Source organism: Sinocyclocheilus anshuiensis, unplaced genomic scaffold (assembly GCF_001515605.1).
Source record: "Sinocyclocheilus anshuiensis isolate Anshui unplaced genomic scaffold, SAMN03320099.WGS_v1.1 scaffold2477, whole genome shotgun sequence".
NCBI lineage: Eukaryota > Metazoa > Chordata > Actinopteri > Cypriniformes > Cyprinidae > Sinocyclocheilus > Sinocyclocheilus anshuiensis.
The window spans coordinates 494,252-508,852 of NW_015554065.1; the positions used below are offsets into that span (position 1 = coordinate 494,252).

Genomic DNA, 14,601 nt, shown 5'->3' on the forward strand with positions numbered 1-14,601 from the left:
ATATATATATATATATATATATATATACACATACATACACACACATACACATATACACACACACAAACACACAGTATATATATAATTCTGTCTCTGAGCTCTTCAGGCAGTTCCTTTGACCTCATGATTCTCATTTGCTCTGACATGCACTGTGAGCTGTAAGGTCTTATATAGACAGGTGTGTGGCTTTCCTAATCAAGTCCAATCAGTATAATCAAACACAGCTGGACTCAAATGAAGGTGTAGAACCATCTCAAGGATGATCAGAAGAAATGGACAGCACCTGAGTTAAATATATGAGTGTCACAGCAAAGGGTCTGAATACTTAGGACCATGTGATATTTCAGTTTTTCTTTTTTAATAAATCTGCAAAAATGTCAACAATTCTGTGTTTTTCTGTCAATATGGGGTGCTGTGTGTACATTAATGAGGAAAAAAAATTAACTTAAATGATTTTAGCAAATGGCTGCAATATAACAAAGAGTGAAAAATTGAAGGGGGTCTGAATACTTTCCGTACCCACTGTATATATATATATAAAAAATTTCCAAGTAATGATTTTTTTTTTTAGGGTTTTATTTGAAGTTTTAATTTTAGTTAAAAATAATAACCCCGATCTAAACAGCTAGTTGCCAAAGCAATGGCAAGGAAAAATGAAATTATGACTATTTTTGTTGCAAGAAGCTCTGACAAAATATTGGACTTCAGGAAAAAATAAATAAATACTACAAAAATATAGAATATGGGCTCTTTGAGGGTCATTTAAATGTTTTTTTGTTTTTTTTTTGCGTTTAGATAAAATCATTCCTGTAGTTGATGGCAGATAAACTGGAAAACAACAGGCTGAAATCAGAGCGTTCAGATGAGAGATCAGACGCTGCTTTTCTCACCCGAGCTGAGAAATCATCATACACTTCACCTCATCAGTTCAGGACACAGATCTGTCAAACCCTCCGGAGAGGACAGACAGCTGTGTGTGTGTTTTACTCGAGCATCTCGCTGTCCTTAACAGCCCATGGATCTCTGCGGAGTGCGTGAGGAGTCTAGAGAGGACGAGGAGAGCTGGAGTCATCCAGCCGAACAGATAGCGCAGTGTGTTTGTGCGTGTTTTCTGAAGGCTTTCCCTGCTGTTATGAGAGAAAAGAGTCATTGTGGCCTGTGAATCTCAGTGGCAGCACTGCTCGGCACTTACACACCACCATTCTGTACACTCTAACAGTTTCATCGAAGGGTTTTTAGAGTCGTTTTCTTTCTTTGTTCGTCCGAGGTTAGAGTCCACGTCCAAAAGCGTGTTTGAGTTTGACTTCTGAAACGCTTTTGGTTTGAAGGCAACGTGAAACTGCATCCACAGCATGTTTTACTTCTGTAATGTGACATTTCTGAATTAAACTAAATATCCAGGTTTTAATGTAGGACTTGATTTTATTCGTCTGGATTTAAATAAATCATGAAAAGTAGAAAAGTAATTTATGAGTTGCAGAAAATATGTCTGAAGGGAAAATTAATACTTTTTTTTTTTTGTACTTTTATTGGGGATATATCGGCACCATAGCGGTTATCAATCAAAATCAGTGTTTTAATAACAATTATTTTTTGTTATTTTAATATCATTGATATACTATTAATTAATTTGTATCGTTGATGTACTATTATAGTTTATTCTATTTTCATTTCAATTTTAGTTAAAGTTTTAGTAATTTTGTTGTCTTTTTGTCATTTTTATTTTATATATTTTTTAATATGACTATATAGTTTTGTTTTGTTTTTAGTTTATTTAGTTGCTAGTATATCGGCACCATAACGGTTATCATCCAATATCAGTGTTTTAATTCGATTTTAATAATATTTGTATTATTTCATGTAATAACATTTATTTTTTTGTTATTTTATTATCATTAATATACAATTACAGTTGTTAATATTTTTAATTTAAGATTTTATTTTTGTAAATATTAATTTGTCAAATTCTTATTAAGTTTGCTGTGTGTTTGTCATTGTTATTATTATTTTTTTTTTTTAAGCAGATATAACACACACAGTTTCTGCTAATCTCATGTTAATCTTGAGTACCTATAGAGTAGTATTGCATAGGGATCAACCGATTATTGGTGACGATATTAAGCTTTTTTTATGGTTATCGGTATCGGTATCGGTCACTTTGAAAACCGATTTGCCGATAAAATAATTTAAAAGCATTTAAAGAACATTTTTGTCAGAGCCCTTGTTGTTCTTAATTTTGACCTTCATTTTCATTTTTACACCAGACATACATATCGGTTCAAAATATTGGTTGTCGGTCTACTTGATCTGTTTTAAACTTTGCACATGCCAGAATGCATGAAATAGCATTAGAACTCCCCTTTAATATGTTTATATAGTCTATTTATATTAAGTTTTAGTTTATTTAGTTACCAGTATATCAGCACCATAATGGTTATCAGCCAATATCAGTGTTTTAATAATATTTAAAAAAATATGTATAATATTTAATTTTATAGAAGGCTGTTTCCAAGCCTGTTTAATTTTGTGAACTTAAGATTTTTTATTTCTCACAATGTAACTTTTATTTCTTATTTTAAACTTTATTTAAACTTTATAAAGTATTTGTAACATAGGACATTTATCGTTTATTGGCCATAACACATTTGAATGTCTTTTTCTTTTTTTGAACGTCAAATTTCTTTCCATATTTTCCTACAAAGATTTTCACGTGAGTTTGTTGTCTGTCTTTAGGCCGCAGAGTCTGGCATCGTCAAGATCAAAACCATCGCTGCTAGAAACACGGACATCCTGGCAGGTAAGAGCGCGTGATGCTGAGGTAGTGTGTGTTATAAGTATGACCCATAAACTCTATTGTGTTGATTTGCCATCAGCGCTGAAGGAGAACAGTTCAGAGGTGGTCCAGCCGTTCCTCATGGGCTGCGGAACCAAAGAACCCAAAATCACCCAGCTGTGTCTCGCCGCCATTCAGAGACTCATGTCACATGAGGTCGTGTCCGAGGTCAGAGAACACACAAACACACACGCATGCAAACTCACGCTTGCACAGACAACATACACACACACTCGAACGTACGCACGCTCACACACACACATACACACACACACACTCGCACACACAAACACGCACTCGCACACACAAACACTCACACACACGCACACACACTCACACACTCGCACACACACACACACACACACACACACAGTTTAGATAAAATCATTCCTGTAGTTGATGGCAGATAAACTGGAAAACAACAGGCTGAAATCAGAGCGTTCAGATGAGAGATCAGACGCTGCTTTTCTCACCCGAGCTGAGAAATCATCATACACTTCACCTCATCAGTTCAGGACACAGATCTGTCAAACCCTCCGGAGAGGACAGACAGCTGTGTGTGTGTTTTACTCGAGCATCTCGCTGTCCTTAACAGCCCATGGATCTCTGCGGAGTGCGTGAGGAGTCTAGAGAGGACGAGGAGAGCTGGAGTCATCCAGCCGAACAGATAGCGCAGTGTGTTTGTGCGTGTTTTCTGAAGGCTTTCCCTGCTGTTATGAGAGAAAAGAGTCATTGTGGCCTGTGAATCTCAGTGGCAGCACTGCTCGGCACTTACACACCACCATTCTGTACACTCTAACAGTTTCATCGAAGGGTTTTTAGAGTCGTTTTCTTTCTTTGTTCGTCCGAGGTTAGAGTCCACGTCCAAAAGCGTGTTTGAGTTTGACTTCTGAAACGCTTTTGGTTTGAAGGCAACGTGAAACTGCATCCACAGCATGTTTTACTTCTGTAATGTGACATTTCTGAATTAAACTAAATATCCAGGTTTTAATGTAGGACTTGATTTTATTCGTCTGGATTTAAATAAATCATGAAAAGTAGAAAAGTAATTTATGAGTTGCAGAAAATATGTCTGAAGGGAAAATTAATACTTTTTTTTTTTTGTACTTTTATTGGGGATATATCGGCACCATAGCGGTTATCAATCAAAATCAGTGTTTTAATAACAATTATTTTTTGTTATTTTAATATCATTGATATACTATTAATTAATTTGTATCGTTGATGTACTATTATAGTTTATTCTATTTTCATTTCAATTTTAGTTAAAGTTTTAGTAATTTTGTTGTCTTTTTGTCATTTTTATTTTATATATTTTTTAATATGACTATATAGTTTTGTTTTGTTTTTAGTTTATTTAGTTGCTAGTATATCGGCACCATAACGGTTATCATCCAATATCAGTGTTTTAATTCGATTTTAATAATATTTGTATTATTTCATGTAATAACATTTATTTTTTTGTTATTTTATTATCATTAATATACAATTACAGTTGTTAATATTTTTAATTTAAGATTTTATTTTTGTAAATATTAATTTGTCAAATTCTTATTAAGTTTGCTGTGTGTTTGTCATTGTTATTATTATTTTTTTTTTTTAAGCAGATATAACACACACAGTTTCTGCTAATCTCATGTTAATCTTGAGTACCTATAGAGTAGTATTGCATAGGGATCAACCGATTATTGGTGACGATATTAAGCTTTTTTTATGGTTATCGGTATCGGTATCGGTCACTTTGAAAACCGATTTGCCGATAAAATAATTTAAAAGCATTTAAAGAACATTTTTGTCAGAGCCCTTGTTGTTCTTAATTTTGACCTTCATTTTCATTTTTACACCAGACATACATATCGGTTCAAAATATTGGTTGTCGGTCTACTTGATCTGTTTTAAACTTTGCACATGCCAGAATGCATGAAATAGCATTAGAACTCCCCTTTAATATGTTTATATAGTCTATTTATATTAAGTTTTAGTTTATTTAGTTACCAGTATATCAGCACCATAATGGTTATCAGCCAATATCAGTGTTTTAATAATATTTAAAAAAATATGTATAATATTTAATTTTATAGAAGGCTGTTTCCAAGCCTGTTTAATTTTGTGAACTTAAGATTTTTTATTTCTCACAATGTAACTTTTATTTCTTATTTTAAACTTTATTTAAACTTTATAAAGTATTTGTAACATAGGACATTTATCGTTTATTGGCCATAACACATTTGAATGTCTTTTTCTTTTTTTGAACGTCAAATTTCTTTCCATATTTTCCTACAAAGATTTTCACGTGAGTTTGTTGTCTGTCTTTAGGCCGCAGAGTCTGGCATCGTCAAGATCAAAACCATCGCTGCTAGAAACACGGACATCCTGGCAGGTAAGAGCGCGTGATGCTGAGGTAGTGTGTGTTATAAGTATGACCCATAAACTCTATTGTGTTGATTTAACATCAGCGCTGAAGGAGAACAGTTCAGAGGTGGTCCAGCCGTTCCTCATGGGCTGCGGAACCAAAGAACCCAAAATCACCCAGCTGTGTCTCGCCGCCATTCAGAGACTCATGTCACATGAGGTCGTGTCCGAGGTCAGAGAACACACAAACACACACGCATGCAAACTCACGCTTGCACAGACAACATACACACACACTCGAACGTACGCACGCTCACACACACACATACACACACACACACTCGCACACACAAACACGCACTCGCACACACAAACACTCACACACACAGACACAAACGCACACAGACACGCACAGACACACACACACAAGCATAAACGCACACACGCCGCACACACGCACATGAACACACCCACACAAACTCACACAAACACAAACACTGCTAATCTCATGTTAATCTTGAGTACCTATAGAGTAGTATTGCATAGGGATCAACCGATTATTGGTGACGATATTAAGCTTTTTTTATGGTTATCGGTATCGGTATCGGTCACTTTGAAAACCGATTTGCCGATAAAATAATTTAAAAGCATTTAAAGAACATTTTTGTCAGAGCCCTTGTTGTTCTTAATTTTGACCTTCATTTTCATTTTTACACCAGACATACATATCGGTTCAAAATATTGGTTGTCGGTCTACTTGATCTGTTTTAAACTTTGCACATGCCAGAATGCATGAAATAGCATTAGAACTCCCCTTTAATATGTTTATATAGTCTATTTATATTAAGTTTTAGTTTATTTAGTTACCAGTATATCAGCACCATAATGGTTATCAGCCAATATCAGTGTTTTAATAATATTTAAAAAAATATGTATAATATTTAATTTTATAGAAGGCTGTTTCCAAGCCTGTTTAATTTTGTGAACTTAAGATTTTTTATTTCTCACAATGTAACTTTTATTTCTTATTTTAAACTTTATTTAAACTTTATAAAGTATTTGTAACATAGGACATTTATCGTTTATTGGCCATAACACATTTGAATGTCTTTTTCTTTTTTTGAACGTCAAATTTCTTTCCATATTTTCCTACAAAGATTTTCACGTGAGTTTGTTGTCTGTCTTTAGGCCGCAGAGTCTGGCATCGTCAAGATCAAAACCATCGCTGCTAGAAACACGGACATCCTGGCAGGTAAGAGCGCGTGATGCTGAGGTAGTGTGTGTTATAAGTATGACCCATAAACTCTATTGTGTTGATTTGCCATCAGCGCTGAAGGAGAACAGTTCAGAGGTGGTCCAGCCGTTCCTCATGGGCTGCGGAACCAAAGAACCCAAAATCACCCAGCTGTGTCTCGCCGCCATTCAGAGACTCATGTCACATGAGGTCGTGTCCGAGGTCAGAGAACACACAAACACACACGCATGCAAACTCACGCTTGCACAGACAACATACACACACACTCGAACGTACGCACGCTCACACACACACATACACACACACACACTCGCACACACAAACACGCACTCGCACACACAAACACTCACACACACGCACACACACTCACACACTCGCACACACACACACACACACACCAAACAGACACACACAAACAAACACTCTCACACACACACACACACAAACAGACACTCTCACACGCACGCACACACACACACACACACACACCTAAGCAATTCAACCAGGAAGCTCAGCTGTGTATCCAGTTAAAGCATTAGCACATAAATCAACAATATAGAGCGTTCTGTGTATCAGAGCCCCAGCTGAGACCGTCACTGTACTTATTATGAGGGTTATGAACATGCTGCTCTGTCACAGCAATGACATTAGAGTCTCGGCGGTGAGATCGACGGATCAATGGCTCGTTTAGATGAGTTAATGAGTGTGCTTGCAGGCGGCGGCTGGGAACATCATTAACATGCTGTGGCAGCTGATGGAGAACGGACTGGAGGAGCTCAAACTGCTGCAGACGGTTCTGGTGCTGCTCACCACTAACACCATCGTACACGATGAAGTTCTGTCCAAGGTACGGCACGCGGTTAAACTGAGCCATCACACACTCAGCGGCTGGTTATAAAGGGCTCGTTTTGTGGAAAACAAGATTTGTTTTCAAGAATCTCATGAAAACATGTAATATTTGTTCATAAATCAAGAGGAAATGATGTATTTTTTGTTGTGGCATATTTTTTTGGTTGTCAGTCGATATCAGGGTTTTGATTATAATTATACATTTTTATAATATGATATTTAATATAATAGAAAAATATGTAATACTAATTTTTTATTGATGTTTCCGAGCCTGTTTTCAAGTAAAAAAAAAGAAAAAGAAAAGAAAAGAAAAAAATCTGTAATTGTGACTTTTTAATCAAGAATTCCAATTTTAATTTTATTTTTCATAATTTGTAACTTTTTAATAAATTATAACAATATATATATATATAGCCAATATCAGTGTTTTGATTATATAAGAAAAAGAAAGAAAGAAATTTATCAAAAGAACATCTGTAATTGTTATATTTTTATCTCAAAAAGTTTTAGAATTTGTAACTTTATAATATAACAGCTATTTTCTTAATTTAAACATTCTCTCACAATTAACTGTTTTATTTCATTTTATTTATTTTTATTTATTGAAAAGTAAAACAGCTCTATTTAATGTTCCTTTCAAAAATGCATTTATTGTTTTCATATTATTGTAGCATATTGTTGAATATAAACAATTAAGCTTTTTTACTGTATTTAATTTTTTCTTTACAAAGTACAACAAAACATCAGCTATTTATCAGTTGTTGTTTTTTTATTAACTTTAAAAAATAATTATCCACTAAAATTTCAATGTTGGATTATACGACATTTACCACAGTCATGGATAATGTTAAAAAATGTGATTTCCAGGTTTGGAAAAATCATGGAAATGAATAAAAATCTTACAAAATCATATAGCAACGTTTATATAGCGAATATAAATATTTATAGTATTCTCAGCTCTAAATTTTTTAAAATTTGAAATAAGTTAAAGCAATAAGCCCCAAGAAGCCGTGGTTTACAGTGAATTTATAACAGCTAAGGGGCGTTGTTAGGCACGATGCGAAGCTGTTATAAATTCACTGTAAACCATGGCTTCACGGGGCTTATTGCTTTTATAAAATGGTTATTCCATATACGTAGTAAGGTTTCACAAAATAAAACAGAGCAAATAAAGTGTAATGATATTAATAAAAACAGTATTCTTCCACCAAACAATGTAGCTCCTCAGAAACAGTTGTGGTTGCTACAAAGTGGTTGCCGAGCAACACACAGACGTAAACAAAGGTGTGTGTTTGTAGAGTAATTTACAACAGCTTCGAACGCGGCTCAGCCAATCAGAATCAAGCACCGGAACTCTCCGCTTTATAATGATGCTTATATGTTTTATCTCTTAAAATGATTTTAAAAATCCCTGTCCATTAATCTGAAATGATGGGAAAGGTCATGGAAAAATATAGAAATTCAAAAGCTGTGGAAATCCTGATTTACATATTGAAGTAGCCTGTTTAATTCTATGTAGAGCCCTGTAAATGAATGTCAGAAGGAAAGTCCTGCACAAACAAATACCTTTGATCCTTCTACACAGTTGAATTTTGTTTTTTAAGGACATAAATGTGACCCTGCAGCACAAAAGCAGTCTTAAGTCGCTGGGGTATATTTGAAAAAATCTGTAATTGTGACTTTTTAATCAAGAATTCCAATTTTAATTTTATTTTTCATAATTTGTAACTTTTTAATAAATTATAACAAATTCTTATCTATATCTGTAGCCAATATCAGTGTTTTGATTATATTTTTGAATATATAATATTTAATATAATAAAAATATAATTTTAATGGAAGACTTTTCTGTATTTATCAAATAAAAAAAATCTGTAATTGTGACTTTTTATTTCAGAATTCCAATTTTTTTTTTCATAATTTGTACATTGTAATCTGATTACGTAACTTGCGTTACTTGTAATGCGTTACTCCCAAATTCTTTCTATCGCAGTCGATCATTCAAGCTAAAAATCTAAGATATGTCTTACAGTGATTTTACAAAGTTTTCGAATTTTTATCACGTTAATGTAAAAAATCTTGTGTGATATAACTTGTGTTTGTTTGTTTGCTGGTTTTTATTGTATTTGTTATACTTGTATTTTTTTTTATTGTTTTTGCCATGAAAATAGCCTAAGATGCTGACATGGCATTAAATAAAAATATACTACTTCTACCCTTATGACTGGTTTTGTGCTCCAGGGTCACAAATCTACAGTATTTTATTCAAATAGAGTAACCAAAACCCCTCACAATCGTCATCCTGTTGCTTTTGTGCTTCATCTCAGGCCATCGTTCTGTGTTTCCGCTTGCACTTCACTAAAGACAACATCACCAACAACACGGCGGCCGCCACCGTCAGACAGGTCGTGACCGTGGTGTTCGAGAGGATGGTGGCAGAGGACGAGAAATTCAAAGGTGGAGGAGACCTTCTGTGTGGCATGTCCTCTTGAATCCAGACCCCTGCCGTCTGCTGCTTTATTTATGTTCTATCCGCTCGCCGCAGGTCTGACAGAAGAGCCTCCTGCTGTCCAGGGCAACAGTAACCGGCGCTCCGTCAGCTCCCTGAGACCCAGCGCTAAAGACGCCTACATGCTGTTCCAGGTGAACTCTTCTTTCCAGTGTTCGGGAAAGTTACTTTTAAAAGTAATGCATTACGATATTGCGTTACTCAATCTGATTACGTAACTTGCGTTACTTGTAATGCGTTACTCCCAAATTCTTTCTATCGCAGTCGATCATTCAAGCTAAAAATCTAAGATATGTCTTACAGTGATTTTACAAAGTTTTCGAATTTTTATCACGTTAATGTAAAAAATCTTGTGTGATATAACTTGTGTTTGTTTGTTTGCTGGTTTTTATTGTATTTGTTATACTTGTATTTTTTTAATTGTTTGTGCCATGAAAATAGCCTTTGATGCTGACATGGCATTAAATAAATATATACTATACTATACAGTGATTTTACCGTAGTTGAGTTGCTAAAAACCCTTTAAGCATGAACGGTGACCACAGCTGTACAATTTAAATAAAAAATCAATCAACTCAATCAAGTCTGCTAAATGACTAAATAAATAAATAAATAAAATCAACAATCAACATGTTAAATAAATAATTGCATTTGCTTGGTAATAATAATAACTATAATAAAAAGTTATTTCTTAAGTAATATAGTTTATAAGATTGACTGTAGGTTGTTGGCAACTTTTAATGTAATGATATATTATAATTAGTGCTGTCAAACGATTAATCGCATCCAAAATAAATGGTTTTGTTCACATAATATATGTGTGTGTGCTGTGTATATTTATTATGTATATATAAAAGCACACACATACAGTATATATATTGAAAATATATACATGTATGTACATGTATATATTTATATTCATATAATTTATATTTAATATATAAACATATTTTTCTTAAATATGTACATGCGTGTGTTTGTATTTATATATACTTAATAAATATACACAGTACACACATTATGTGAACAAACTTATTTTGGATGCGATTAATCTCAATTAATTGTTTGACAGCACTAATTATAATTAATACATTAATGTTCATTAATTAATATAAAATAAACCATATAAATTGATAATTAATTAATATAGATTATTGTTTTTATAAAATGGTGAAAAGAGCTCTATGATTAAAAAAAACAATGTACAATAAATAATAATAACCATAAAAACGTCTTTCACAAGTAACATAGTTCATAAGTTTGTAATAATAATTTACAAGTTTGACTGTAGGTTGTTGGCAACTTTTGATGTAATGATATATAATAATTAATATTCATTAATTAATATAAAATAAATAATATAAAGTGCATAATAATTATTCATATAAAATGTATGTAGCTTACTGCTTTTATAAAATGGTGATAACAGCTGTATGATAAAAAAATATCAGTGTTCAATAAATACATTTATTTGTAATAACCATAAAAACATCTTTCACAAGTAACATGTTTTATAAGTTTGTTTGACTGTAGATTGTTGGCAATAACTTTAACATGAAATATTGTAATTAATATATTAATAGAAATTAAATAATATCAAATGAATATTAATTCTAAAATTTGAATTAAAAAAATCTTTCCTAATGTTGGGATCAGAAGGAAGGCGATGCAAAGACTGTGTTTTTCCACAGCTTATCACTGCAAAGCGTCTTGTTGTCTTTGGAGCATCTTTATCGTTTGGTTTCTGTGTAGCCCTGCGTTTGCCTCTCGTTATTTACACTACATGCGCAAATCGGTGGGCGGGGCTAAACAGACAGTGATCTAGAATCGGTGGGCGGGGTTAAACAGGCACTGCTATAGAATCGGTGGGCGGGGCTAAACAGGCAGTGCTGTAGAATCGGTAGGCGGGGCTAAACAGGCAGTGGTGTAGAATCGGTGGGCGGGGCTAACGGCGGGGTTTAGCCACACTATTACGTCATAAATTGGCACATTCCACAAGCTGTCGTTTTGGCAGATTGGCTTCAGTATAAGCTGTTTTTAAAGTAACGAGAAAGTTTTGAGTTCAGAATCTTACAGGATGATTTTATAGTACAACGACCTCTTATATGTCAATAGATCAAGGGAATTTCAATTTCTCAGTTCATGACCCCTTTAATATAATGATATTATAATTATATTTTAATATAAATGAATGCAGTTTTGAATATATAAATGAATATTTAATATATATATATATATTTATATATATATATATATATATAAAGTACACACAAATGATTGTATAAATTGTATTATTCATGCATTGAACACAAATAAACAGAATTTAAGTGATAAACGAATACATAGTTAATGGACGGAACATTGAAGGGCACTTCCCATCCAATATAACGCAATAAGTATTGTGCTTTGGTGCTTTAATATGAAAATATGAAACATAGTCTCAGATTTCAAATTGTGCCGTATCCTGTCTCATGTCAATCAGTGTTTCAGCAGCGCAAAGACATCAATATAACGGCTTGTAAACAATGTCACCTAACATCACATTTACCTCAGAAAAACATATTCGGTGACCATAAACTCGTTAGTCAGATAGAAAAATAAACTGTAGAGAGGGGCATTTTGCTAAATATCTGCACCATATAACATATTCATTATAAGTTTTACTGTTCTTCAATGTTTCATTTGTTTGAATAAATCCATCAAGTTTTTATGACAGCCACCATTATGTTTATATTACAAAAACATATTCGGTGACCATAAACTCGTTAGTCAGATAGAAAAATAAACTGTAGAGAGGGGCATTTTGCTAAATATCTGCACCATATAACATATTCATTATAAGTTTTACTGTTCTTCAATGTTTCATTTGTTTGAATAAATCCATCAAGTTTTTATGACAGCCACCATTATGTTTATATAAAAAAAAATGAATTGAAGTAGAAATATTATGTAATTGTAACTTTATTATTTTAAAAACTTCATTAAGTGTAACTTTAACAAATCAGTCAATTTTAACCTTCAATATTATAGTAATGTAGTACCAACTGACTCTCGTGTATATTTTACAGCATTAGTTGAGCGATTTTTTTTCCTTGAGAAAATTTGGTATGTACTGTACCTGATATATACTGTATATCCAAAATAATCGACATCGAATCGAATCGCAAGCTTGTGAATGAGAATCAAATCAAATTGTGAAATTTGTGTCAAAACCTAGCCCTAATATATATATATATACACATATGAAGTTGAAAGTAAATATTGACTATTTTTTTGAGCTTTCTGTACATATAAATGTGCCGTTCTGCAGGATTTGTGTCAGCTGGTGAACGCTGACGCCCCCTACTGGTTGGTGGGAATGACCGAGATGACCCGGACGTTCGGCCTCGAGCTGCTGGAATCGGTTTTAAACGACTTTCCTGAAGTTTTCCTGCAGGTAATCCCCACACATCCCGACGAAAACGAACATTCCTGAAAGACGGATGGCAAATAAACAAGAGGAAATGACTCGTTCCCAGCTTCCGATGGCCCTCTAACCTTTCGCCCTGTCCCTGTGTAGCATCAGGAGTTCAGTTTCCTGCCCAACATCAAGTTCCGTCAGGGCAGCAGTAGCAGCGCGTCGTCTCCGGCGCCCGTGGAGAAACCCTACTTCCCCATCTGCATGAGACTGCTGCGGGTCGTCTCGGTTCTCATCAAACACTTCTACAGCCTCCTGGTGAGATGCACACTCACGCTCCAGTGCCTCATAGAAATTACCTGAAGTCCGCTCATAATGCTAGTGAAGGTTTCTTGCACCAAAAATGTCATTGTTTTACTCATAATGACCATTTTCCACTTCCTCTTTGATATTTGCAAATAAACAGATAGCTGTTTTAAGGCAAGACAGATTTTTTTTTAATGCACTGGTCATGCATTTGGCTTTTTAAAATGTCTTGCTTCAGACTAGTGGAAAGAAAACCTTTAAAATTGTATTGCGCCTTGCGTCTGTAGATTTCAATTACAGTACATATCATAGGTCGTTTTCCCAAAATGAGTTTGTTTCTCCACTCCAGCAGCATTTACATACAGTTTTATTCCTATATATACTCTATATATACTTTTATAGAGGGGTATATAATATATATTATATATATAATATAATATAAGTATGTAATATATACTTTAATAGAGGGGTTTGTTCATATATCATTCACCTGATTTTATTTATTACAGTATTTTCTGATGGATTATGGATTGATAAAAAGAGAAACTCAATGATTTTATCTTCAGATTTATGTTCTGGAAATACATGCAAATTAGTGCATATTTAATGCATCATTTCCATATTTAAATATGACATTTCAGAAAACCTAATGGAAAAAAAAAAAATGTTTGCAATTCCTAATGCAATCAATCAACTGGGGAAGTAAGGTGATATCTATTAGATAATTTTTTTACCCTATTCACCTGGGGTGTTTTGCCTAAAAGTTGCTTTTTAAATATGTAAATGACCTTTGTTATGATGCATAATGTTCATCAGGATGGGTTGCTGAATATTAAAAAGGTGTTGATATGTAAATGTAGGCAGCCATATCTTATTGAGCTCAGAAAAGTGAATATTTTTCAAAAGACCAAGAAAATTCTGTTTGCTCTTTTAATATCTATAGTTTAATGCATCTTATTGCATTAATGTTGATATATTGGTGTGTTGGATTTGTTTGTGGTGCACTTCTGTGCTGGAAAACATTTTCAGATATCCAGCACTGCAGATGCTGATTTCTGCATCCACAGCTCTCTCTCTCTGTGTGTGTTTGTGTGTGTGTG

General features: G+C 33.8%; 1 protein-coding gene across 1 annotated transcript in view; it reads left to right on the plus strand.

The window, feature by feature from the left end:
* LOC107668646 (protein MON2 homolog) overlaps positions 1–14,601 on the plus strand; it is a 55,731-nt gene that overhangs the window by 9,939 nt on the left and 31,191 nt on the right. The window contains exons 2-8 of the mRNA XM_016460591.1: positions 2,734–2,797; positions 2,874–3,001; positions 7,156–7,287; positions 9,617–9,746; positions 9,835–9,932; positions 13,109–13,234; positions 13,358–13,513. Coding sequence (XP_016316077.1) covers positions 2,734–2,797; positions 2,874–3,001; positions 7,156–7,287; positions 9,617–9,746; positions 9,835–9,932; positions 13,109–13,234; positions 13,358–13,513 — 834 coding nt within the window. The remainder of the gene's footprint in view (positions 1–2,733; positions 2,798–2,873; positions 3,002–7,155; positions 7,288–9,616; positions 9,747–9,834; positions 9,933–13,108; positions 13,235–13,357; positions 13,514–14,601) is intronic.